Source organism: Dama dama, chromosome 21 (genome assembly GCF_033118175.1).
Source record: "Dama dama isolate Ldn47 chromosome 21, ASM3311817v1, whole genome shotgun sequence".
Classification (NCBI taxonomy): Eukaryota; Metazoa; Chordata; class Mammalia; order Artiodactyla; family Cervidae; genus Dama; species Dama dama.
In genome coordinates, this window is record NC_083701.1 from 77,176,981 (window position 1) to 77,204,596 (window position 27,616).

At 42.2% G+C, this 27,616-nt stretch overlaps 1 protein-coding gene across 1 annotated transcript; it reads right to left on the reverse strand.

Moving 5' to 3' along the window:
* Nucleotides 1–6,193: 6,193 nt before the first annotated feature.
* On the reverse strand, nucleotides 6,194–23,457 carry LOC133042237 (1-acyl-sn-glycerol-3-phosphate acyltransferase alpha-like). The gene is made up of 2 exons (XM_061122772.1): nucleotides 23,371–23,457; nucleotides 6,194–6,829 (listed from the first exon to the last, which is right to left on the reverse strand). The coding sequence occupies exons 1-2, from the start codon at nucleotides 23,455–23,457 to the stop codon at nucleotides 6,233–6,235; spliced, it is 684 nt and encodes a 227-aa protein (XP_060978755.1). The 3' UTR covers nucleotides 6,194–6,232.
* Between the last annotated feature and the right edge of the window lie 4,159 nt (nucleotides 23,458–27,616).

The following is a 27,616-nucleotide window of genomic DNA, read 5'->3' on the forward strand; positions in this document are numbered from 1 at the left end:
AAATATCTGTAGTTATAGCTATTTTTATTATTTTTGTCTTTTAACCTTTATCCTAAAGTTGTGTTTATCCAGTGCCATTATTCTAAGCACTCTAACTATGAAAACATCTTCCATAGGCACGCTGGCAATTTTGTTTCATTGCTGGAGTGAGCTGAGGGAAGATGGTGGCAAAGTAGCCAAGGTTCCCACAGGCTCCAGGGAAGACCACGGAGAGCCCCCGGCCTAGCTAGGAAGTGCTTCATTCCTAAAGTGTTCCTAGACCCCAAGCTCCAGGCAAGAGTGATCCTGAGACAATGGTTTGTAAAGTATGCAACCAACCTCTGCCAGGAAGGCTGGGTGTGCTTGTGGGCTCCGACGCTTGGCTGAAAGATGAGTGTTTGCCTGCTCTCTCAGCACAGAGCCCTGGAGTTTAGCCAAGGTGGTTGCCCCTGTGCAGCTTAGGAGCATCTCTGCTGCTGGCTAGTTGTAGGGCTCTTGTGTGAGGCAAGCAGAAGTAATGCAGCTTAGATTAGGAGTCGGCCTTCCTACTTGGTAGGATTATCAGGCCACCTGGATACAACCAATTAGCTTTCGCTTAACACTGACTGCTGTTTGCCAGTTAGGCACTTAATATTGACCGCTGTTTGCGAATTAGGAAATTAGGAACGGGGCAGAAACCCCCAGGAATGTCCCGCGCGAGTGAAAGTTTTGACCAATGAAATTGCTTTGCAAACGTGTAACCAATCCGCTTCTCACCCTGTAAATTTGTGTAACAGCTTGAGCTCGGGGCTCTCTGACCCGCACCACTGCGTTGGTTGTGGCACAGAGTCCTGGCTCGAGTCAGTAATAAACTTCCCTTTCTGCGAGTTGCATTGTCTTGGAGGCCTTCTCTATTCCCGCTCGGGGATTCGGACATCGGGCATAACATTTGGGGGCTCGTCCGGGATCCCTTTACCGGGGGAAGAGAACTCTTCCAGGACAGAGGGGAATGATAGATAATAGCACTGGTGCTCAGGAAAACTCAGGGGGCCTGAAAACCCAGTGCTGTGTTGTCAGCTGTCCGTGTGTTTGTCTTTGGCTCTCCGTGTTTGTGTGTGTGTGCCAGCATTGTCTCAGGCAGGACAGGAAAAGTCCAGTGTAAATCCGGGGCCCTGCTGTGAAGCAGGAAGGTGTCTGGCTCAGGAAGTCCAGAGTAAATTCCGGGGCCCTGCTGTGAAGCAGGAAGGCGTCTGGCACAGGAAGTCCAGTGTAAATCCGGGGCCCTGCTGTGAAGCAGGGAGGTATCTGGCACAGGAGAAAGCTTTCTATCTGGTGAAAAAACTCAGGGAGCCTGAAAACCCAGCACTGTGTTGTCGGCCGATGTTTGTCTGTCCGTGTGGTTGTCTTTGGCTCTCCGTGTTTGTCCGTGTGCTGGCATTGTCTCTGGTCTTGTTCTGCCTTCAACTCCTACTCTCTTCAGGAGTTTCAGTGAACAGGCGAACGGTTGTGGGTGCAATTGATGAGTCCTGGCCAGGGCTACACTCTGGCGGACTCTGAAGGCCCTACAATAAGTGAGCCTCAGTAACTAGAAGCCCGACCAGATGAAGCCCTCCTTTCACTACGATTGTCAGCAGCTGTTGCACCACAGTAGAACAGGAGTGAATTCTGGCAGAAGTGCGGAAACGGGTCCCGGGGGCCGACGGGAGGCCAACCGCCCAGCCTCATCTCGTGGACGAGGGGTTTCCTCTGTTGCGGTCTAACTGGGATTTTGAGCGAGCTGAAGGTAGGGAGCATCTCCGAGTGTACCGCCAGACTCTGATGGCTGGCCTGCGGGCCGCAGCAAGAAAGCCGACAAATTTGGCAAAGGTGAATTTAGTAAGGCAAGAGCCCACTGAAAGCCCAGCAGCCTTCCTAGAGAGGCTGATGGAAGCTTTCAGGCGATATACACCTGTGGACCCCCAGGCTGAGGAGTCACGCGCTGCAGTTCTGTTAGTGTTTGTGAATCAGGCAGCCCCAGATATTAGGAAGAAATTACAAAAGATAGAGGGATTGGGAGAACAGACGATACAGGATCTACTGAAAGCAGCTGAAAAGGTATTTAATAATAGGGAGACCCCAGAAGAAAGGGAAGAACGAATTCGACGGGAGGAAAGGGAATTAGCTGAGAAGATCAGGAAGGAAGATAGAGAATATAGAACAAGGGAAAACCGGAAGAACCAGAGGGAGCTAGCCCAGATTCTTTTTGCGGGGATGAAGGCCGGAACAGAATTGAGGGAACCTCGAGACCTCTGGACGGGAGAAAAACCGAAACCAAAAAGACAGGCCCTAAAGAAAGATCAGTGCGCCTACTGCAGGGAACAGGGGCACTGGGAAAACGAGTGCCCTAAGAGGGACCTGAGGAGAGGTACAACCCAGAGAGAGAGAATCTCCCCTGGAACTCGAGTTCTATATGCGGGGGAAGACAGTGACTAGGGGAGTCAAGACCCGGCACCCCTCCCTGAGTCCTGGGTATATGTTGGATAATTGCAATCATGAGGAACTGGAAAATTCTGCTGAGCAGAGCCCAAGACCCACCACCAGGTGAGAGAGTTTCTGGGGACTGTTGGATATTGCAGACTGTGGATCATGGGGTTTGCTGAGAAGGCCCAGCCCTTATATGAGGGAAGTAAAGAGACCCCAAACTGGACTTGGACTGATCTTTCCAGACACTCAGACGAGCCCTACTAGAAGCCCCAGCCCTTGCCCTGCCTAACCCAAATAAGTCTTTCCAGCTGTTTGTAGCTCCATGATTGCAGCGAGATACTGGCTGAGGCCCTGATGGCACAAAAAGACTTAACTGATGTACCTCTAGACAACAGTGAGCTAGTATGGTTCACCGATGGGAGCAGCTATGTAAAAGATGGGCAAAGGAAAGCTGGAGCCGCCACGGTAGAAGAGTACAGTTGTGAATATGGCTCCGTGAAGTTTTATGCACTGTGTGGCTTTGGTGGGGTCTTAAGTTGTGGTCCGTATGCAGGTGGACCCACAGAACTACAAGGGCATTCTTAATGGATTTTCAGTTACACTCAAAGAGGATGGTTTCCGTGGTTTGGCCAAAGGATGGGCCCCGACCCTCATTGGCTACTCCCTGCAGGGGCTCTGCAAGTTTGGCTTTTATGAAGTACACCATGATGAACTTTGCCTGCTCTGAACATACTGTTGCTGATTCCGTGGTGTCTGTGTTGAATAAAGAGAAGGGGAGCAGTGCCTCTCAGGTCCTCAAGAGACTTGGATTTAGAGGTGTATGGAAGGGACTCTGCCCGCATCATCATGATCGGCACTCTGACTGCACTACAGTGGTTTATCTATGATTCTGTGAAGGTCTACTTCAGGCTCCCTCGCCCTCCTCCCCCTGAGATGCCAGAGTCTCTGAAGAAGCTTGGGTACACTCAGTAGATAAATGAAAGCAAATATGGACTGAATCTGCGTGTTGATCAGTGTTTGAGGAAAATGCAACTGGACGAGAGATAATCCAGGCTTGCAAAGCGTGCCAGCTGATGAGGACAGGGAAAAAGCAGCACACGGGAACGAGGTACTGAGGGGAAGAGCCAGGGCAACACTGGGAGATAGATTTCACTGAGGTAAGGCCAGGCAAGTACGGGTATCGCTATATGTTGGTTCTGACAGATACCTTGTCGGGGTGAGTGGAAGCCTTCCCTGCTAAGGGAGATCTTAGAGCAGATAATGCCTAGGTACGGACTGCCAGTGACTATGGGCTCTGATAATGGACCTGCCTTTGTGAGCCAGATTGTACAAGGGCTGGCCCAAGCTCTGGGGATGAAATGGATAATCCCCAGAGCTCAGGACAGGTTGAGATGAATTGGACCCTAAAAGAAACTCTGACAAAGTTGACAATAGAGACTGACGGGGACTGGGTAACCCTCCTTCCCTTCGCACTCTTTCGGGCGAGTAACACCCCTTATAAGAGATTCTGTATGGAAGACCCCCTCCTGTGTGTATTAGAACCTAGATGGAAAGGCCCTTATGTTGTTCTCCTTACCACTCCTACTGCTGTCAAGGTCGACGGTTTTGGACCCTGGGTTCACTGCAATCACGTGCGGCAAGCCACACCGGAAGAACAGGAGCAGAATGGAAGGCGAGTCCTCACCCATCAAATCCTTTGACTCATCCGCCGGGAGGTCTCCTAATTCTCTTGCTGATTATTGCAGGAGCTGAAGCTGTGTAACCTCTTGTGATGGGCCCCGGGAATGGGACGTAGGAAACAGAGATTTGGTAGCCCCGAGTGTGGCGCAACCCGCAGGGCCAAGTACCTCAGATATGGGGGCAATTTAACCAAGCTTCACTATCTCTGCAAGGCCAAGGCTTTCCTCCCTACGAGCCGCTGTAAAAGCGAGAGAGGGACTGGCACAACGAAAGAGAGAACGAGAAGCCCAGCAGAGATGGTTTGAGTCTTGGTTTCAACGCTCCCCCTAGCTGACTACCTTAGTTTCCACCCTCCTGGGTCCACTTATAGTGTCAGTGGCCCAAGATGAAAAAGAGGAAGATTCCTCTACTTGAACAACAGACAGGGGGGAATGTGAGGTGAGCAGAAGTAATGCAGCTTAGATTAGGAGTAGGCCTTCCTACTTGGTAGGATTATCAGGCCACCTGGATACAACCAATTAGCTTTCGCTTAACACTGACCGCTGTTTGCCAATTAGGCACTTAATACTGACCACTGTTTGCCAATTAGGAAATTAGAAACGGGGCGGAAACCCCCAGGAAAGTCCCGCACGAGCGAAAGTTTTGACCAATGAAATTGCTTTGCAAACGTGTAACCAATCCGCTTCTCACCCTGTAAATTTGTGTAACAGCTTGAGCTCGGGGCTCTCTGACCCACACCACTGCGTTGGTTGTGGCACAGAGTCCTGGCTCAAGTCAGTAATAAACTTCCCTTTCTGCGAGTTGCATTGTCTTGGAGGCCTTCTCTATTCCCACTTGGGGATTCAGACATCGGGCATAACACTTGGATGCAAGCACCACTGACTCTCAGACCTACGTGTTCTGGGGGCCTGTCCCTTGATGAGAAGCTTAGAAGTTGAGGCTCCATATGAAATCCAAACAGGTTCTCTTCATGGAGAGGCTGGCAGTTGAGGATTTCCTCCTGAGTGGGCCCAGAGAAGGGCTTCCCAGGTGGCTCAGCAGTAAGGACTCACCTCTTTTTTTTTTTTTTCTCGCTCAATCTTTATTCTTGGTTTCTTGCTGTTATCCAGATAATTAATAAAAATCAACCACACAAAACTGGGTCCCACCCTCTCCTTTTGCTCCCAGCCTACCTCCCCGGTTTTTGGGGCACAGGTCTGGGGTGGGAGGCAGGGAGTGGCTACTGCCATAGGGAAGAAATGAAAACTGGCTCAGAGAAGGGAAGCCTCAAAAGAAAAGAGAAATAAATTAAAAGCCCTCCCCATCCCCTCCAGCCAGGGTTCAGGTCCTTTCCCCAGCTCCCGGGGGGGAAGTGAGTGCAGCACCTGTTAGCTGCTGCTTCCCCTTGTGCCCGGCTAGGATGGCACAGGAGGGCTGCAGGGCGCTGGAGGGCCAGGGCCACTGAACAACTGTACCCAGGGGATGGGTGGAGGTGGAAATGTGGCATCCAAGAGTGTGCTCAAGCCCGGGAACCTGGGCAAGGGCAGGGATGAGACCTCTGGGTGAGAAGAGTCCAGCCTCCACTGACAGGAGGCTCCACGGAAAGAAGGGAGAAGGTGCTGAGGAATGTTCCCAGGGTGAGCCTGGGAGAAGTATTCCACGCATCAGCTTCCAGCCACAGCGTGAGGAATGTCCTCACCAACGGATGAGTCCACTGTGTCCGTGGACGTGGGAGTGAGGAATTGTTCCACAGAACGGATGAGTCCACTGGCCAACGTGAGGTGGAGTGGAAGAGAAGACCGCAGAGGAAGAGGGTCCACTGGGGACAGAATGGAGTGTTCCTACCCTTGTGTAGGCTGAACCACTGAGGATGAGGGAGAAGCAACTGTCCCACAGACAAGATGGTACAGGAGGCAGGGGTCAGAGTGGAGACTGCGCCGAGGCAATGGAGTCTGTGGGGAGGGGGGCTGGGACGGGGGCAGGGAGCGGTGCTGTGACCACATTCACTTCAGAAGTTGAAGATTCCAAAGAGGAGAACAAGTGGGGAGAGGGGAAATGAGGAGCTTGGCCCGGCTTCAGGCCGGTGGGCTGGGAGGTGTGGAGAAGGTGGGGGTGGGCGGGGGGGGGTGGGGAGGGAAGATGGGAAGGGAGCTCAGAGCCGGGTCTCGCCCACCCCTCCGGGCTTCTTCAGACAGTCACCACCACCCCTGCCATCAGTGGAGATTTCCCGGAAAACAGTGAGCATGGAGTGCCGGACTCTGTCGGCCAGAGCTGGGACGTCATCTGGTGTCAGCCCTTCTGTGGGCACTGGGGGCAGCACCCGGACCTGACATCGCCCCGAAGTGAAGCGGCGCTCCTTCTTGCAGTAGAAGTCTTGGTAGGAGGACATGATGATGGGCACGATGGGAACCTGGGCCTGCACTGCGAGGTGGAAGGCGCCACGTTTGAAGGGCAGCATGGAGCCGTTGTGATTTCTTGTGCCCTCGGGAAAAACCCAGACCCGTACGTCCTGTGTAAGCAGGGTCTGGGCGACCTCAGACATGACACTGATGGCATCCCCAGTGCGCTTCCGGTCAATGAAGATGACTCCCGCCAGCCAGCAGGCCAGCCCAGCAGAGCCGGCCCACAGCAGCTCCCGCTTGGCAATGGGCACACAGCGGCCTGGCAGCACCTCCATCAGCCCAAGCAGGTCGAGGGAGCTCTGGTGGTTGGAGACGACGACGTAGGGCTGTGAAGGAGGGTTCGATCCCTGGGTCAGGAAGATCCCCTGGAGGAGGAAATGGCAACCCACTCCAGTGTTCGTGCCTGGGAAACCCCACAGGCACAGGAGCCTTGTGGCTACAGTCCATGGGGCCACAAAGAGTCAGACATGACTGAGCATCTAAACAACGTGCTCAGAGCTGTGTTAGATGCTGTCTCCTGGGCTACAGGCCTCAGCAAGGTCTCCAAGTAAAACAGAACTTGTAACGTTCAGGCTGCAAGCTTTTCCTCAGTTGGCAGTGGATGAGCTGTGAGAGGAGGGAGGCTTGCGGTGAGAGCACATCGTAGAGTTTGCCACATGTTTGATGTGGGTGTTTTCTCACTGGTCCTCTGAGTAGTAGTCACTCAGCTAGCTTCCAGATTTCTTCCAGAAGAAGTTGCTCACTGTGTAGTTGTGTCAACTGTAGTGTCCATGGGAAGAGGGAAATTCAGGAGCCTGCCATGTCACCAACTTGATCCTGGTGGCTCAGCTGGTAAAGAATCCACCTGCAATGCAGGAGACCCTGGTTCAATTCTTGGGTTGGGAAGATCCCGTATAGAAGAGCTAGACAACACACTGCAGTGTTCTTGGGCTTTCCTTGTAGCATAGCTGGTAAAAAAAAAAAAAAATCAGCCTGCAATGCAGGAGACCTGGGTTCAATCCCTGGGTCGGGAATATCCCCTGGGAAAAAAGATGGTAACCCACAGTATTCTTGCTTGGAGAATCCCAGGGTTAGAAGAGCCTGGCAGGCTACAGTCCACAGGGATGCAAAGAGTCGGATATGACTGAAGCAACTTCGCGTGCAATATTTTTGTACTTGGTTCAGCTTTATTGGAGAAGGCAATGGCAACCCACTCCAGTACTCTTGCCTGGAGAATCCCAGGGACGGAGGAGCCTGGTGGGCTGCCATCTATGGGGTCGCACAGAATCAGACACAACTGATGCGACTTAGCAGCAGCAGCAGCTTTATTATTTAATTGCTATTTTCTTTTCCATTCTTTAATTCAGGTGTCTAATTTAGGTGTAGGCATATTATTTGTAGACAGTAGGAGTGAGTTTTTTTTAATTAAAATTCTAATATGGATATCTATGTGTTTAAACAAATCATTTAGTTTTAGTTGGTAAAATTATATATATTTTGACTTTTAATGCTGTTTATTTTCTCTGCTCCATTTGATCCCCTGTGTTGTACTTAGATTTGCAGCATTTGGATATTCTTATATTGGAAGGAACAAAACAGCTTTCTGATTTTTCCCATGACTGAATATTTGCCATATAGGTGCAACACACTGAATATTGATAAATGTATTGGTAACAATTTTATTAGAATCATGATTATTTTTATTAGAATCATAGAATCATAAATTATCTAAGGAAGGAAATGAAATAATGAGGAGTAAAAAGGTCATTAGTGGGTAGCATTTATGATCTGGGCTCTCCTGGTGGCTCAGAGGTAAAGAATCCTCCTGCAATGTAGGAAATGCAAATTCAATCCCTGGGTCAGGAAGATCCCCTGGAGAAGGAAATGGCAACTCACTCCAGTATCCTTGCCTGGAAAATTCCATGGACAGAGGAGCCTAGTGGGCTACAGTCCATGGAGTCGCAAAGAGTCAGACACGGCTTAGAGACTAAATCACCACCACATCTATGACCTAGTCTGGAAGAACATGGGCTTCCCTGGCAGCTCAGATGGTAAAGAATCTGCCTGCAATGTGGGAGACCCAGGTTCAATACCTTGGTCAGGAAAATCCCCTGGAGAAGGGCATGGCAACCCACCCAGTACTCTTGCCTGGAGAATCCCATGGACAGAGGAGCCTGGTGGGCCACAGTCCATCGAGCTGCAAAGAGGTGGACACGACTACATGACTGAGCGACTAACACTTTTCCTTCTTCTTTTTGGAAAAACACACATATTGAAAAAGGGCATTTTGCCAAAAATCTTTGAATCAATCATTCAGGAGGTAAAGTAAGATGATGTAATGCTCTCATTGGTAGCAATGTCAATGAATAATTAAAGCACAGAGCTGATTGCTAGTAAGGAGACATGAACTGAGAATCCAGTATTGTACATGTCCGTCTTGAAGGATATTTCAGTTTGTGAAGTCTTTCTTAACAAAGTACCATAGACTAGGAAGTCTGAACAACAAAAATTTATTTTTTCACAGTTATGGAGGCTAGAAGTCTGAGCCACAGTGGTGGCTGTATTGGCTCCTTCTGAGACTGTGAGGAAGACTGTATTCTGTGGCTCTCAGCCAGCTTCTGGGGGTTTGCTAGCAATTTCTGTAAGTGCTTGGATTATAACTGTTTCACCTTGATCTCTGCCTTCATGTTCACGTGTGTTTACAGATGTGAGTATCTACTCTTGCAGGACTTCATCTTAACCAGTTAGATTTGCAATGACACTATTTTCAAACAAGGTCACATTCTGAGATTCTGGGAGGATTGGACTTCATCGTGTGAGTTTAAGGGAGAAACAGTTCAAAGCCTAATAGAGAAGGTTTTCTACAATGATGATGGCAGAGAGTAAAGTAAAAAGCCTATTAATAAATTTTTAAAAGTAATTAATAAAAGAGAGAGATAAGTAAACAAATATGGGTCACTCTCCATAGGGGATGCAGGAGTGTAACAAATATGATGGCATAAATGTATTTCATTATGCTCAGTGCATCAAGTTATCTATGTTTCTTTGCTTTTATCAATTTCAGAAAGGGGCAAGGGAGAGCAAGGAGAATGTCACCCCACAAAACAAGGTAGAGAGGTCTTAAGAATCAAGAAGCAATCTAAATAAAATAAGAATAAAACAGAGATGTATAACAATTGTGCACCAACACTTAATAAGATACAAGTAATTAAAACAGTGCAATAGTGCAAAGGTTGACGAATTGTTAAAGGACTGAGAACAGGCTTCAGAAATAGATATGCAGATGTGATACGTGACCGATGGCAACAGTGACCGTGGCAGATCAATGGGGAAATGCATCGTGCTGAAAACTTTATGTGGATTGTAAATCCAGATGTAAAAGAGAAAACAAAATGTTCTTGACATAGCTAGATATAATCTGAATTTGCTATTTTTTAAACAGAACACATAAACTTTAGCGATGAAGAAATATATTACCAAATTGAACAGAATTAAATTAGATTACGAATGGGAACCCTCTGTGCTTTCTACTCACTTTTTCTATAAAACTGAAAATGCTCTTTAAGAAAATCTATTCATTTCACAAAAAGTTTAATTTAAAATGAGACATCATGTTTATAAAATGTGACATTTAAATAGTGAAAGACAAGCCAAAAGAATATGATTATTGCGTATACTTGACATATAAATCCTACAGAAAACTCTTTCCACTTTTGAATATATATCCAAGAGAAATGCCTTTGAAAGTCATATACAACAGTATCCCAAGGAGCATTATTCACAATAAGCCCAAACTCTAGTATACAAATATCAAATAACAGTAGAATGAATAAATATATTGGGATATGTTCATATCACCAGTTATTCTGTAGCAATGGATATGAACAATTTACTGCTAAACTCAATAATGATAAATCTCAGAAACATGAGCAAAAGCAGTTTGTGTTAGAATATCATTACCCCCAAGAAGATGGGTGGGAGTAGAGACCAGGAAAGGGCATGAGAGAGGCTTTGACTTGATAATAGTCTATATATCAGCCAGTGGAATGGTTAAATGGTGCTCACTTGGACATGATGCATTGACCTAAATAAAAACATGATCTGTGCCTTCTTCTGTAAGTGTGCTATACTTCAAATTAAGTTTACTTTTAAAGATGCATATGAACTGCACCATCTGAGTTCATCCTGGGAATGGAAACTTAGCCCAGAACCGCAAAGGTATTTCATGTGTCACGTAAATTTCAATGAACTAGTTGTAACTTCTACACTGTTAGGCTCACAAAAATTATAAGGGTGAAATCTAATACTTAAAAAGGAGTGTTTTGTTGTGGTAAAAGAGGTTGCGATTCACTGTACATGTGGTGAAAAATATCTCATATTTTAACTCATGCTTTTCTTTAATTTCTTACATAGGAACTTCTTTCAATGAGCAAATCATTAAACAATGCATACATTGTCAAAACTTAATTTTCCAGGATGACAGTGGTCTGTATTCTCATTTGCGATTCCTTGTCTGTCCTCTATATTTGACAGGGAGGAAAGGAATGTCTTACTCATTTTTGTGCTGCAAAGTTTTGGCAAAGTGTCAAAAACAGGATGCAGGCTTAACATGCATTTTTGAATAAAATTTTAATGTCACGACATTCACCTTGGCAAATTCCTTGCCACAGTCTAAGCTTTTGGAAATTATATGATGATAATCCAAAAAAATCAGATTAGTTAAACCTGGTTAAATATGATTGACATAATTCTAGTCTGACTAAAAAACAGTCTTCCTCACTAGTACTGGTTTTTATCATGATATTGAATAGATTAATTTCAATGTGAACTACTATAAATGTTACTAATGGTGATCGCATTTTCTTTACATCCTGCATGTGCCACTCTTGACAAGTGCAGACAAATGAGAATTTGAGAAAATTCACTAAAGTCTTCTAAAGGTCCTGTTCAGTTCAGTTCAGTCGCTCAGTGGTGTCTGACTCTTTGTAACCCCATGGACTGCAGCACTCCAGGCCTCCAAAAGTCACTAAAGAATTCTTGGATAAACATCTCATTAATAATCTTACCAATTTGTTTTCTAGTTAGTTCATTAAGTTTATGCATGAGCAATCCTGCTGTTCTTGCAAATAATTTACTAAAGTTCTTCTAATGAAGCACTTCAAATTAGTAAGGCATTCATCAATTAAATAAAGCTCTACCATTTTCCATAGAGTGATATACACTCTGAACACTTCATACAGCCACAAAATTGTGTAAATACAAATCCAAGTAAATGAAATAAGCTTTTTCTTCTCTCTAATATTGTCTATTTGTTGTTATTTAATCAATAAGTTGTGTCCATCTCTTTGCAGTCCAATGGACTATAGCCTGCCAGGCTTCTCTATCCATGGGGCTTCTCAGGCAAGAATACTGGAATGGGTTGCCATTTCCTTCTCCAGGGGAAGAAGGAATCAAACCAAGGAATCGAACCCAACCAAGGAATCAAACCCTTGTCTTCTGCATTGGCAAGCAGATTCTTTACTGCTGAGCCATCAGGGAAGCCCAGTATTTGCCATTTCCTTCTCCAGCGGATCTTCCTGACCTGGGAATAGAGCCATGCTATCTATTACCATTGTCCTAAAAAAGTTGGAACTTCCCATGTGGCACATTGGTAAAGACTCTGCCTACCCATGCAGGAGACACAAGAGATGCAGCTTCCATTCCTGGGTCAGGAAGGTCTCCTAGAGTAGGACATGGCAAACCACTCCTGAATTCTTGCCTGGAAGATTCTATGGGCAGAGGAGCCTGCAGGGCTACAATGGGGTTGCGAAGACATGACTGAGTGACTGAGCCCAAGAAAGTTGAGAAAAAGATGTGTGTCATTCTCTGATATCTAATAACTTACATTGTACTTCAATTAATATATATATATATATATATATATACGTGTACATATATACTCCTACTAATCAATTATTGTGATCACATAAAGTAATGTCATTGTGTGTGTTAGTCACTCAGTCGTGTGTCTGACTCTTTGTGACCCATGGACTGTAGCCTGCCACGCGCCTCTGTCCATGGGATTCTCCAGCAAGAATACTGGAGTGGGTTGCCATGTCCTTCTCCAGGGGATCTTCCCAACCAGGGGATCAAACCTGGGTCTCCCACATTGCAGGCAACTCTTTGCAGTTTGAGCCACGAGGGAAGCCTAATGTCATTAATAAGAATTAAATATTAGTTTGTGCTTCAGATGCCTAAAGTGTTGCATTTTGTTTTGCATTTACATTTTCATTCTTATTTAGTAGATGAGGAAACTGAAGCTCACCACGTAGTGACTTTCTCAAGATTATACAACTGGACAGTGGCAAAGCTGGGATCTGATTGCAGATGCATTTTTTATATTAATTATTACCCAAATACTATCCAGTGGCAATACCACCATTATTAGTACTATTTTTCCACCAAGTTAACTGAACAATAAAGTTCAATTATAATATACAAACATACAAATTTCATGGTCCTCTTTTGCCTGACCGCGATCCCTTCTGAAATGGTTAATTGTAGCTAAAGAAATGTAAGCTATTATCACATTATCATGTAAGATGAGACCCCCTGATAAACACAAGATTCTGCAGAGAATCTGAATCCCCGATCTCACCTATGGATACATTATCAAAATGAATATTTTTGTTCACAAATAACTCTTATTCTCTCCCTTTACCTTTGACTTTAAATGACCATAAAATTTGATATAATTTTTTGGCCATTCAATCTATATGTCCTCTACACACTTAGCAGCCCGTGTATCTTGAGGAAAGTCTGAAAGAAGTGGTTTTTATTTTTTTCATGAATATGCATCTTTGAATAAAAACCTTACTGAAAATAATGAAAAGAAATTCCTTAACAATGTATCACTGTAATTTTTAATAACCCTGTGAATGACTCATGAAATTTTCCTGACCTATTTATCTACCAACTTTGGAAATGTGTTTTATTGTTTACTAGTAGATTTACTGAAAAGTAATTTTTTACTGTATTCAGAAGATTTATAGACATGCAGATTTTATACAGAAATATTAGTTTTCCCTGAGGAAGGAACAAGGGCATTGTAAATTGTAATAAAACCTTATATTAAAAGAGTTTTATTTTGCTTTTCTATTAAATGGTTTTATGTAGGCTTATTTAGGCTTTAAAAATGCACATGACCCTTCAAACATACAAATATATCTTTGATTCAAACTATTTGATTTTACTTATACAACCTTATGAATTCTGAGTTTCTAGCTCTTCAGATCCATGAAAGGAATGAAGTTGAATGTTTGTTAAATACAGATTAGAAATGTAAGAGACACGGTCTGTCTCACTCCACTCCTAGCCAAAATTAGCGTGTGCATCCCAGCAGAATTAAAATCCATAAGTGTTCCACCACCACGCAGCAAAACTGTTTGATTTTTCTCATCTGATGGAGCAAAGCTGAGCTTGATCAAACAGCTACCCAGCAGGCTCCCCCTCCCGCCTCCCCTGACCAATCCCCTTTGATTTTTCTAGATCCATTTCTACAGCCTGGTCACAAATTGGAAGCTGGATTGATTCATTTCACCCTGGGATGGTTAATGTCGGTCACACAGGTGCCTTTGCTTTGAGGCCTCCTTTTATTTCTGGCACTGGGATTAGTTCTTTTCTGTTCCGATCACCAGTTGATATCTCCCCCACTGAGTTTCTCTTTCTTCTGAAGCTCAGATACTTAAAGCAGGATAAGACTTTTTTACTTCACTGCTTTTATCATTCCGGCAATGTATCCCTCTGTAATGGGGGCCCACCTGTGATTTACACCACCAGAACGAAAACCTAACTCTCCCTGAAATTTATTGCCTATTGTTTGATTCATCTACATCATGCAACGCGCACCCTGAGCTAAATTGTAAATTCACCCTCACATTGTTTTGGAGTCGCTGGTCATACTTCATGTGTAAATATGAAGTTAGCTGGCTCTTCTCTGAGAGTTTGTTATTGTTTCTTAAAATTTAGAGTCTGAGATGCCTCAAAACTCCTCTCACTCTCCTGAAGCGTTGTGCTTTATTCTCTACTTGGGCAATATGTTTACTTTTTCAAGTAAAATTCTTGTAAGAGAATAACATTCACAATCTTTTTAGTTTTTCAAAATGGAAAAGTTTTTTGCCATATATCATACTGATTATAACTTGATCAAACACCGTGATATCTTCCATGAGGCAGAAATTCAGGTGTGGCCTTTTTCAGAGTTGAGTCCTCTTTCACTGTTGCTTAGATATATGCCTGGGGCAACCAGTACTTTGCTCTGTGGCTACTGGAAGAACTTGCTAATTGGCACATATCTCCCCAGTCTAGCTTCCTTTCAGTCCTGTTGTTCAACAGCCCATTAGCAACTATTGTATTCCAATAATATCTCTTTTAGTAAAAAAACTAGGAAAGGCTGTGTGTGGATAGCCTGTAGTTTCTAGGAGCACTATTACACTTGCATTAGAAAATATTTGGCTGACTGTACTTTCTAGTAATAAATATACAGGTATTTGAATTGGGGGGAAGATTATTTTAGCCTGCTTATGCACCTGATTTTCCTTTACTTATTACAGTTATCACAGGAAAAACACATGCTTGCAAATGTACTTATAAAACACAACTCAATTCAAATTAAGGAGTATATGTTTAGGTTCCCTTAGACCCCCCGGTACTGTGACAGATGGGCTTCCCTGGAGACTCAGATGGTAAAGAATCTGCCTGCAATGCAGGAGGCCTGAGTTCAACCCCTAGGTCAGGAAGATCCCTGGATACGGAAACGTCTACCCACTGCAGTGCTTGCCTGGAGAATCCCATGAACTGAGGGGCCTGGCACTCTACGGCCCATGGGGTTGCAAACAATCAGATGCGACTGACACTTTCACTTTCTCACTTTCACTGTAATAGATGTTATACATTGAATATTTCAATATATTAAGCTCTCAATAAAGCTGGTGACAAAGTCCAGGCATATATTCATTACCTAAGAGGAAAGCATTCTCAGAGAACACAAGTGTACATGTTATATACTTTAATATTGGAATGGAAAGTATTCATACTATAAATAGACCTTTAGATTGAATAGCATTTAACATTTGTTTTTGTTAGCCATACCCTATCTATAGTATTTACCTTAACACAAAGGTCATACTCTATTATTATATTGATTGGGGACTCTCTGTGTTTCTGTAGTTTAAATGTTTTCCTTGAGGATAATTCCTTCCTGTCCATTAAAACTGTTCAGCCTGAATTTTATTTGAATAATTACAAGTATCATGTCAAACATTTGAGTCCAAGAGTTTGAAGCTGGGTGATTGTATGTTGTAAATGCTGAATACACAGAAGCTCTTCTCAGTATTAGCACTGCTACACATCTGTCCACCTTTTCAACCTTGATCCTCAGCACTTCTGAGCTACTCTCCGGGATTACAGAGATTCAGAAAGTGCACAATCACAATCATGTGGACTTCTTTTTATCTTTATTTTTTAAATTTAATGTTTACTTTATATTGGGTTATAATTGATTAACAGTGCCGTGTTAGTTTCAGATTGAGCAGAGTGATTCAGTTATACATATGCATGTATCCATTCTTTCAGATCCTTTTCTTATATAGGTTATTACAGAATATTGAGCTGAGTTCCCTGTTCTATATAGTGGGCCCTTGCTGATTATCTATTTTGTATATGGGATTGTGTGTATGTTAATCCCACACTCCTAATCTATCCCTCCCCCAGCAGGTTGGTTCTAATGACTGTTCTACCATGTCTTTAACAGAGACTCTATGCTACACTTCAGGTACAAAATATCACCAGGATCCTCTGGCTTTGTTCATTCTCATATTTCTAGGATCAAGGCAGTTTCTTTACATATAGGTAATAGAGACTTTAGCTCCTAATTGTCTGGTACTTTTTTGTTTCCTACCTAATTTTTCCTAGGTTTTAAGTGCTGGTCACTGACATGAAAATATTCAAGAAAACAAATGTGTAAAGTTGTTTTAAAAAATCTTCACAGTTAAACATGTTTTTCAATAGGCATTTTAGAATATGATACTTGCTTTAAGATTGGCAGGTTAATGACTAACACCAGGAAACTCCTGTGAAATGACACTAATCTAAAAGGAGAAAAACACTTACTTTTTTGTCAATAATAAGTGGTATATATTGGCTTAACTTCATTTAGAAATTATTAATGTAACTTCAAAATTAGTACAAACACATCGCTGTTGTTGTTCAGTTGCTAATTCACATCTGAGTCTGCAACCCCATGGACTGAAGCACGTCAGACTTCCCTGTCCTTCACGTCTCCCAGAGTCTGCTCAAACTCAGGTCCATTGAATCAGTGATGCCATCTAACCATGTCATCTTCTGTCACTTTGTGGAGAATTAGAATGGAGGGAAGTGAAAGTTAAGTGTATAACAAACCTTTACAAAATAATGTTATCCAGTTTACAAGCCACGGATTTTACAAATAATGAAAGGATTTCAATCCACTTTGACCATTTCCTTCTGATGAAAAGAAAGAAAATTTTAACTCACTTAACTTCTACAACTTAGAATGACCTCAAGAATAAATGTAGAATTGAGAATCACATTTCTGGGTTAAGCCGGTACTTGAAATAACACATCACACTTGAAATTGCACCTCAAAGGTGCAATTTGCCAATTGGGAGGTGGTGATTTGTTCTTTAAACACAATTTGTCAAAATTTTAAATTTTATAAAGTCATTTTTTTAGAACAATAATAGAATTTGTTTCTGTCTAAATAGCTAATATATTAAGCAATAAGAGTGAAGCAATAATAAGAAGAATGGCTAATATATATTCTACAGGTAAACAGCGCCAGTCACAGTTCAGTACATTTACCTCCTATCATTTAGAGTCATCTCTGCTGCCCTGTGAACTAGAGATACAGATGTGGCACCTGAGACACGGAGATATAAAGTAGCTTGACTAAATCTGATGTCTCTCTCTGCCTATATACACTACTGACAATTCATTTTAGAAACAGAGAAAAACAGAAAACATTAAGATTTTTCTACATCAGCATTAACCAATACGAAAATATAATAGATAATGCAAAATAAGAAAAAGATACAATCATCATAGCCGCCAAATCTATTTTAAAACCTCCAAATTAGTTTGACCAAGAACATACAAAAACTCCAGGGATAAGAGTTTCTAATTGTAATAAAGGACAGAGAGAAGAGTGTGAACAAAGGGGTAACATATCATGACGTGGAAGGAGCACTGTTACCCGCATCTCTATATTAGTAGACAGCTTTTCTTTTATAATTAAAAAGAAAATAACCATGAACCCACTTTTGGTTCAAAATTTGTAAAATCCGTCTTCCCAGTTCACGTGACTTCTACTGTGCAATTCTTTTGTGTTTGCGCATTCATAACTCTCCGTGCTATGCTCATAGTTCTTTTAACCAGATTGGATACTCATCTGGCATTTCAGCAAACATGTTTCTACTTTTTATAGCACCTGACTGCTTAGCTTTCTTTTATTTTTATACTGCCCATTTCACAGCAATTCTCTCCTTTCCTAGTCTAAAAAACAATGTTATAAAAAGGCATAAGGGACCAAGATGATTGGTTTCCTCCAGAAACAATACTGATGATAGGGAAAATCAGTCTTATGGGAGGAGGCAAACCTCAAAGTTTACTGGCAAAAGTAAGATCTGAATTAATGAATTCATGAATAACAGAAAAGATAAGCCACCATTTGAAAATATATAGAAGAAGCAGAGAAAGAGAAAAATGAACTAACAAAGGAAACAGAAAACAGGCAAAGAGAACACTTTATTTCTCAACCCTAACAAAAAGAAAAGTCAAGATCAAAACTACTAGATAAAACGTTTGGGCCTGTATCAAAGAGGTCTACTCATATTCTACTCCTGGCTGTTTCAACCATATGATCCACACTTAATGCTTTAATAAAATATAAGTTCAGTAAAAAGTATTAATTGCAATTAGCTGCAGAATTGTATGTGATCCAAATACTTCTGCTTTACAAAGTAGTTTGGAAAGAATGTATGCTAGAGAAAAGAAATGAGGTCATGAAGGGTGAGAAAGTGATTTATGTATAAATGAGCCTGTTCTCTAGAAAGAAAATATCCTGGTCCAGCTCTTTGGTTGCTTATTGAGTTGTATTTGGTTAAAGCCATTGCTATTAAGATTAACATGATGAAACGATACATCCATTTTATTTAACTTGTGTCTCCCAACACTGATGCCCAGGAGGAAATCCAAAATTGAGCAAAGGCGAGCAGGTGCTCACTCTTTTAGTGACTGCCAGCAGGCATTCAGGGAACAGGCCTCCTGGTAACTGGACTAATCTTCCTGTCTCTGTCATCACCGCCTGAGACTGCCTGTGCCCAGAGACCTCACTACACATTTTTCTTACCACTTGGCACACCTTTCTGTCTATTGACAACTCCTTATTAAGAGATAATTTTGTTCTATTTATTTTATTTATTTATTCACTCATTCACTTATTCCAAAAATTTTACACAGTGTCTACTAAGCTTTAAGAAATGTACCAGCCACTAAAGAAGAAGACCATAAAGTTAGAGACCCTTCCAGAAAAAAAGAAAAAAAACTCACATTTCAAAGGGCAGACAGATCAACAGACACAATCTATTTTCCATACACTAATAAGAATGCTTTGTTTAAAACATATAAATCAGGTCATGTCACTACCTCACCAAAACTTGTTAACCACATTCTAGTCTGATGAAACTCAAAACAGAGAAACAGAGAAAGAGAAAAATGATCTTTTCATTTTCCATCACTTCCATCACTGTTCCTGAGTTAAAGAGCCCTATGGTACCTGACCTCTGTCTACCTCTTCAACATAATATCCTTTCTCTTGACCTAACCTACCAAGCTCCAGACCTATTGACCTTTATGTGTTTAGTCGCTCAGTCATTGCTCTTTGAAACCCTATGGACTGAAGCCCGCCAGCCTCCCCTGTCCACAGAATTCTCCAGGCAAGAATACTGGAGTGGGCGCTAGTGGTAAAGAACCTGCCTGCCAGTGCAGAGACATAAAAGATGTGGTTTGATCCCTGGATTGGGAAGATCCTCTGGAATAGGAAATGGCAACACCCTCCAGTGTCCTTGCCTGGAGAATCCCATGGACAAAGGAGCCTGGTGGGCTACAGTCCATGGGGTCGCAAAGAGTCAGACACAACTGAGTGACTTAGCATGCGTGACCACTGTCATAATAGTCAACTGTAGCAGCTGAGACTCAAGACAATCGTTGCTGGTGGTACGTGATCACAATCAGTGACCGGAAGAGCAGTTTCATTGTTTATAATCCACTGCATTCCATGGATTACAAGAATCCCATTTTCCACTGGAAAGGATCTGGAACTTGAGATGAAGCGACACTAAAACCCCATCTCTGAGGGTCTGTCCCACGGAACCATCCCCACCGCCAGTTCTGTCCAATCACAAGACAGAGAGCAAACTACTAATCCGAATAGCTGTTTAACTTAATGTAAAGGATATAAATTTTCACTTGAATACCAAGACTTATTAATTCCAAAAAGTGAATTACAACTGAACAGTAGAGAATACTATATTACTTGTTTTTTATTGTTTTTTATTGTTGCTATAAGAAATTTCCACACATGTGGGGTCTTAAAGCAGCTAAAATTTACTATGTAACAGTCCTCTTTTTGTCAGAAGTCTGAGCTGTATGATTTTTTCCTGCATAATCGTATCTCTCTCTGATTACACAAGGGAAAGCTTCTCCATTTTTAAGGACTAATGCAATTACATTGGACACACACAGATAGTGCAAGATAATCTCTCCATTTTAAGACCGATTACTTTAATCACATCAGGTTTTGTCATTGTTCAGTTGATAAGTTGTGTCCCACTCTTTGCAACCCCATGGACTGTTGGATGCCAGGCTTCTCTGTCCTTCAGTATCTCCCAGAATCTGCTCATATTCACGTCCATTGATTCAGTGATGCCGTCTAACCATCTCATCCTCTGTCGTCCCCTTCTCCTTTTGCCTTCACACTTTTCCAACATCAGTGTCTTTTCCAGTGAGTCTGTTCTTTGCATCAGGTGGCCAAAGTATTGGAGTTTCAGCTTTAGCATTGATTTTTCCAATGAATTTTCAGGGTTGATTTCCTTTAGGATTAACTGGTTTGATCTTGAGAGTTCATTGGATTTCAAGGAGATCAAACTATTTACCATAGTATTTTCAGTGAAACATTTACAAAAGTTGCAAAAAAGAAAATGCCAAGCTCATGTCCTTTAATTCTCAGTTAAAAGCACAGTTTGAAAACTGGAGAACTGGGTTTTCTGTGCTCTGATTCACAGATATATGATTGATTTCTCTGATATATATCATGTTAATAGGTCATTGATAGAGATGCATTTACTAGAGGTTCCAGATTAAATGTATCACTTCATGGAGCTGGAGGTGGCGTCACCAACTTTCTTAGCTTTCTGATGGAAATGTTAATTCACTTGTGTCCTATAATAGATGAGGTTAATATTTCTAACTTGTCTGGCATGTGGTGAGAGAACTAAAAGTCTTAAGGATACAGGAATTAAGTTTTATAAAAATTCATGTCTTAAGGATATAGGGGAGTTGAGCATGGACTTATCATATGTGACCTGTGCATTTACCCCAAATATATCGTCCAAGGAAGCACAAGAGACACTCCTTTCACTAATGTCTGGAGAAGTACATTAGCAAATCAAGCATTTTTATTCTTGATAGTAATTCTCTTTTATAAATCATCTATGGCTATCAAAATACCATCATTGAGATAATCTCTCTGAACTCAATGGAAAGTATGGGCTCTGGGTAGCATAGATTAAGAGGCAATATTTTATCATCAAAAACAATGTGGGCACATCACTCATTAAGCATAACAGCAATGTACCAGTGACCAGGATAAAAGATATGAGCAGTCAATAAAGTAGAATTCTACAAACTATGACCTTTGGCCATATCATATTCTCCTCTAAATAAACTGTTTGGCTTTCTGACAAAAAAGATGTATCTTGGCAAATGTCTGTGGAGAATAATAAGCTTAATCAGACAGTGAATGTAACTGAAGCCACTACTCCAAACCTGCTATCTTCACTGGAGCAGACAAGCACAGACCCTGGCGGCTGCCGTGCGGCTGTTGACACTTGTTGACAGTCGCTCAGTTGTGTCTGACTTTGCAGCCCCGTGGGCTGCAGCACATCAGGCCTCCCTGCCCCTCACCGTCTCCTTCTCCAAATGCACAATGGTTTACTGAAGTCTCAGATAACATGCTGGTCAGTAGGCGGCTGGAACTGTCCTAGAGGATGCTGTTTATCCTTTGGATTAGAGATTCTATTATGCTGCCATCTCCCCTAGGTCCACAAAATGTGGATCCTAGAATCTAAGAGTGTTCATTGGAAGGGCTCCTCCCTCTGTGTTTCTAAGTCACTCCCACACATGTTGCTTTCTCTCCTGAGAAACTCTGAGCTCTGGTGGTTTGGAGGACTTAGGTCCCAAGGGAAGAGTGCTCCCACCATGGAGCACAGCAGCACTTAATTAAATTAAAAGGTGAATTTGCCGCTTGACCATTTAGGGCCTTGATGCCACTGAACAAGAGGCAGGAAAAGCAGTTACCCAAGAGGCCAGGGTTGTCGTTGTTCAGTCACTAAGTGATCCCAGTTACTGAGGAGAAATTGGGTAAATGCTACACAAGGGGGGGTGGGGGGAGAGAACTTTGTTAGAACCCAGGGAATCCTCTGAGATGTCTTTTGGTACTTAAAAGAAGACTAAGAAAACTTTAGCAACCTTCAAAATCAGAACTATTGGATAATCAAATCCTTTGAGAACAAGTGTTTAGGTGACTTTGACAGGTGAAATACCAACTAATTGAGGTCCTCATTGAGAGTAAGGTAATATGGAATGGTAGTTGAAGAAGGTAGTCCTAGATAGATCAATTACAAACCAACTATAGACTTGTAACCAATTATGAGATGGAGCTTTGTTTATTTTTTCTTTGCTTGCCTATGCATGTGTTTCTATATGCTAATTATTTTCTTCTTTTGTCTTCTTCTACTTATTATTAATTTATATACAAATTGTCACAGGCTAACCTTATGATTTAGTTTTTAGGTGACATATACAAGAGGACTGTGACAAAATTTGAAGAATGATTTAATATAGTTAACAATGGATTGGACTTCCCTGGCAGCTGGTAAAGAATCTGCCTGCAATGCAGAAGACCCTGGTTTGATTACTGGATCAAGAAGATCCCTTGGAGAACTGATAGGCTACCCTCTCTAGTATTCATGGGCTTCCCTTGTGGCTCAGATGGTAAAGAATCCACCTGCAATGTGGGAGACCTGGGTTTGACCCTGGGTTGGGAAGATCCCCTGGAGGAGGGCATGGCATCTAGTATTCTTGCCTGGAGAATCCCCATGGACAAAGGAGCCTGGTGGGCTACAGTCCACGAGGTTTCGAAGAATCAGTCATGACTGAGCAGCTAAGCACACACACACACACACACACACACAACAATGAATCAAATGTGTCTTGGGACTCTGTCCCTTCACATTTTAGGGAATGGTTGGCAATTTTACTTTTACTAATTATATCTCTCTGGTTTAGTGGAAACTGTTACTTTGTTATTAAAATCAAAAGAATGAACTGTGCCCCGTAACAGCTTTTTGCCTCTTAGTGAATCCATCTTCCTTTGACTTGTTTGTGATCCTGAATCTGAATCCTGCAGCATTTCTGCTTTGCCAGCTGGCGCAGTGTTAACTCTGTAAGCATCAACACCAAAGAAGACTGCAAGGGGAGCAGTTCTAGCTCCCGTGCACTTTGCTTTCTGCTCCCACAGAGCTCAGCACCATTGGTATGAAGGATGTAGACATACAGTGGCATTCACCTTCCAGTGAATCTTACGGTCTGGACAGGATGGGGGAGTCCCAGTAATTTTCAGCACCACCCCGGCAGGTGACATTCCAACGAGATTTACCAGATGCCCAAGGGAAAGCTTCTCAACAAGTCTCCGTGGCAATCCAGTAGGAAATGTCCCAGGATGTTTCTCTGGTGACTCAGAGGTTGACTTCTAAGCACTTCCTCCCCAGCAAGTAGCTTCTTGCTTGCCAGTAGCACCTCAACTAAATCTTCTACCATCCAACGGGATTACATCTACATCCTTTCCATTACAGTCTGAATCCTAACCTTTCAAGGAGGGAAATCTTTTCCAACTTTGTTCCTTGCATGCATATGTTCTCAGCCCCGGAAGCAGTAGCCGCTCTCTGTTTCTGCTATTTTTGTATCCTTTAGAGTTCTCTTTACTCCCAGTAGTTAGTTGCCTGTTAGTTAATAATGCTTTAGAAGTTCTATGTTCATTTCTATGTTCTGACTGGACAGTGACTAATACATATACCCACTAAATTTAAATTCTGCCAAACAAAGACTCAGTTTTTATTTCCTATTGTATCAGAAGAGCCTAGAACATTGTCTAATATATCAACGTTGTCAGCATATCAATAAATGTTTGTTGAAGTAATCAAAGTATTTGCTCATTAAATGTTGTACATTTAAGAAGATGAATGTGTCAAGGTCGGCATCCATGTTGTTGATATAATAACCTGAGCCCATGGTGAGGTTATTCTTTGAGAGATATCAGAAGAGACACATTTGGTTCAAATGAACATAAGTTACAGATTTGGCATATTCATCAGCAAATGGATAGAGGATATTAATGAGAGCCTATAAAATGAGGAGCTTGCTCTGGGAAACACCGCCATTTAATAAAGTAGTAGAGAAAATAAAAATTTTGTGAGACACAGTAGCTGGAAGTAAAAACATAAGGAAATAGTGATATAGAAGTCAAATATGGAAACCAAGCTTTCTCATGCTTTTTACACTCATCCACCCCTCAGTCAATACTCATCACAGATAAAGGTGCTTTTCACATCACTGAAATAAATATCATTGATAACAATCTCTTGGTCCTGCATGTAATTTTGTTATAATAGAAAAACAGATGATTATAGCATATTTTACATGCATTAAAAAGAAAGAAATACCTGCAAGTACATGCACATGTCAGTCACAAAGCAGAAACATAAAAATTTAACTACAAATAAAAAAATTCAAATTGGTTTAAAAAAACAGATGTAATTTTTGGTTGCCAGATGTACTGAGATTTTTTAGAAAAGATAGTCCCTTTGCTTGTGCAGACACTGTAAAATGATCATAGAGCTTGCGAAAGTATAAATTAGGCTAAATAGTTAGAAATACCAATCAAAATTTAGATGTGTGCCTTGTTGTTATTTAGAAATATTTCTGGACATTTTCTCCTATGAAAATCAATCATTAATACGATATAAATATATTTAGATAATTGAAACATTCAGTAATAGGAGTAATGATAAATTATGATGTACAGAAGATATGAGGTCATGCTGAAAATGTTATGGGAACACTTGGTGTACGCGCTGAGTCATTTCGGTCATTTCCGACTCTTTGCAACCCTCTGGACTATAGCCCTCCAGGCTCCTCCATCCATAGGATTCTCCAGGCAAGAATACTGGAGAGGGCTGCCATGCCCTCCCCCAAGGGACCTCCCCTACCCCGGGGTCACACCTGGATCTCTTCTGTCTCCTGCATTGGCAGGCACCACCCGGGAAGTTCCATGGGAACACCTTAGTGCAAATGTTAGTTCGCTCTCGTTGCCATAATAAACACCACAGACTGAGTGGCTTGAAAATGGAAGTTTATTTTTACATATTTCTGAGTGACTGAACTGAACGGACTCAATGGACCTGAGCTTGAGCAAACTCAGGGAGATAGTGAAGGACAAGGAAGTCTGGCGTGCTGCAGTCCGTGGGGTGGCAGAGAATCAGACAGGACTTTGGTACGGGACAGCCGCAACAGCTTGCTGGCTCAGCCACACCGTCTGAGTACCTGGGGACAAGCCAGTGCACATCAGCTAGCCTCAGACGGGGTTCCTGCTAGGACTGGCATCCCACAGTGCCCCAGGCCAGTCGGCAATTTCAATTTATGAACCTCAGAGCAGCTTGGGTTATCACAGTCTAGTAAGGGATTTAACTTAACCCTATCCAGGATGATCAACCTACTCCAAGCACGTCTGCCTTACAAACTGCTCACCTCAGTTCAGTTCAGTTCAGTCACTCAGTCATGTCCAACTCTTTGCAACCCCATGAATCGCAGCACGCCAGGCCTCCCTGTCCATCACCAACTCCCAGAGTTTACCCAAACTCATGTCCATTGAGTCGGTGATGCCATCCAGCCATCTCATCCTCTGTCGTCCCCTTCTCTTCCTGCCCCCAATCTTTCCCAGCATCAGGGTCTTTTCCAATGAGTCAACTCTTCGCATCAGGTGGCCAAAGTACTGGAGCTTCAGCTTCAACATCAGTCCTTCCAATGAACACCCAGGACTGATCTCCTTTAGGATGGACTGGTTGGATCTCCTTGCAGTCCAAGGGGCTCTCAAGAGTCTTCTCCAACTCCACAGTTCAAAAGCATCAATTCTTCTGCACTCAGCTTTCTTTATAGTACAACTCTCACATCCATACACGACCACTGGAAAAACCGTAGCTTAGACTATACAGACCTTTGCTGGCAAAGCAGTGTCCCTGCTGTTTTGACAGCCTGTGTAACCATTGGTTCTCATGCTGACCGTTCTGCTCGGCCAGCACTACCACGGTACCCGGCTCCTAGCCCTTGTCACCATGTACTCTGGTCCCCTTCCAGTGTACCTCCTGGCCAAAACACTTTGATTCTGATGAGTAGATTCAAAATGCATTTGCTATAACAATCCTTTAAGTACTCGTGTCTGTGTTTCCTCCTAATTATACCAAGATCATGAGATATTAAACTTTCTTTCTGCAATTGGCATGGGCCTTTAGGGGTCAATTTGATATGATTAATTTCCTCGGTATAGCTATGAGACAGTGGCAGGGACAAGATATGAGCATCTTTCATGTAGTGCATGAATAAAGGTGACCCTTTCAGTCATAATTGCAAATAGTCTGAATAAGCCATCCAGAAATTGAAAGGTTATCTCAGTTTAATTGTAACTATGCTAACTTGAAGTATAAAAAATAGCTAATGAATATCTTATATAAAGACTCAGTCAATTAAAATCTTTGATGGTACATGAAAACTTTCACAGTCTATTCAATATTTTGATCTTTATCAACCTTTAAGTGGACTTTTTTAATATCGTCATGTATTTTCAAGGAAACCATCTGGACTTTTTAAATTTCTAAACTTTAAGAATTATATGCAACATTTAACTGTAAGAATTTTATTGACTGCAAGTTTCTGTTTTTGACTTTGATCATTTTCTCTCCTTTTGCTGAAATTTTAGTGCCTTCTACCATACGTTCCTAATGATGAATCATTAATTTCATTAATTAGGAATTAGGTTAGGATAAAATAAAAAGGAGTTCTTTATGTCTTATCTTTTATCTTCTTAAAATATTCAAACTGAGACAAACCTTTAGAAAGTCTTATGTGATCTGTACTGAAAGGCAAGCAGTTGGACAAAACAAATTCCATTAAGAATTATGCTTATTCTATAGTTAAAAGCAACATGTCATTTGGAATAAACAAAATATTACAACATAGAGACAATGTTCTTTAGCCAGTCAGTTTCAACTAATGTGATTAATACTTCTGACAATAAGATATTTTTATTATTCTTTATGCTTAGATCTTTTTCTAATTTCACTTTTGAATGTTTCTTCTGTTCCAAATGTTTCCACACTTAAAAAGAAAGTCTCTAATCTTACTATTTGCAGATGTATTTTTTGTAGCAAAGGCAATCCATTACATTAAAAGAAAGAAAATAAATTCTGGATGAGCATTTCCTGTTATCTATTGCTGTGTAACAAACTGTCCCAAATTTTAGGGATTGAAATCATTTTAACAGTTCACAACGCTCTGGGCCAGGAACTTAAGCCCGTGAGCAAGACCTGTGAGTGAGTCTCCTGCTCCATGTGGTATTGACGCTGGTCACTCAGTGATATTCAGCTTCAAGGTCCCCTTGCTTTCATTATCCAGGATAGCTTCACTCACATACGAGTCTTTCATTCATATGCTGTATCAGGGATATTAACATCTGGGCCTGTTTAGAACCC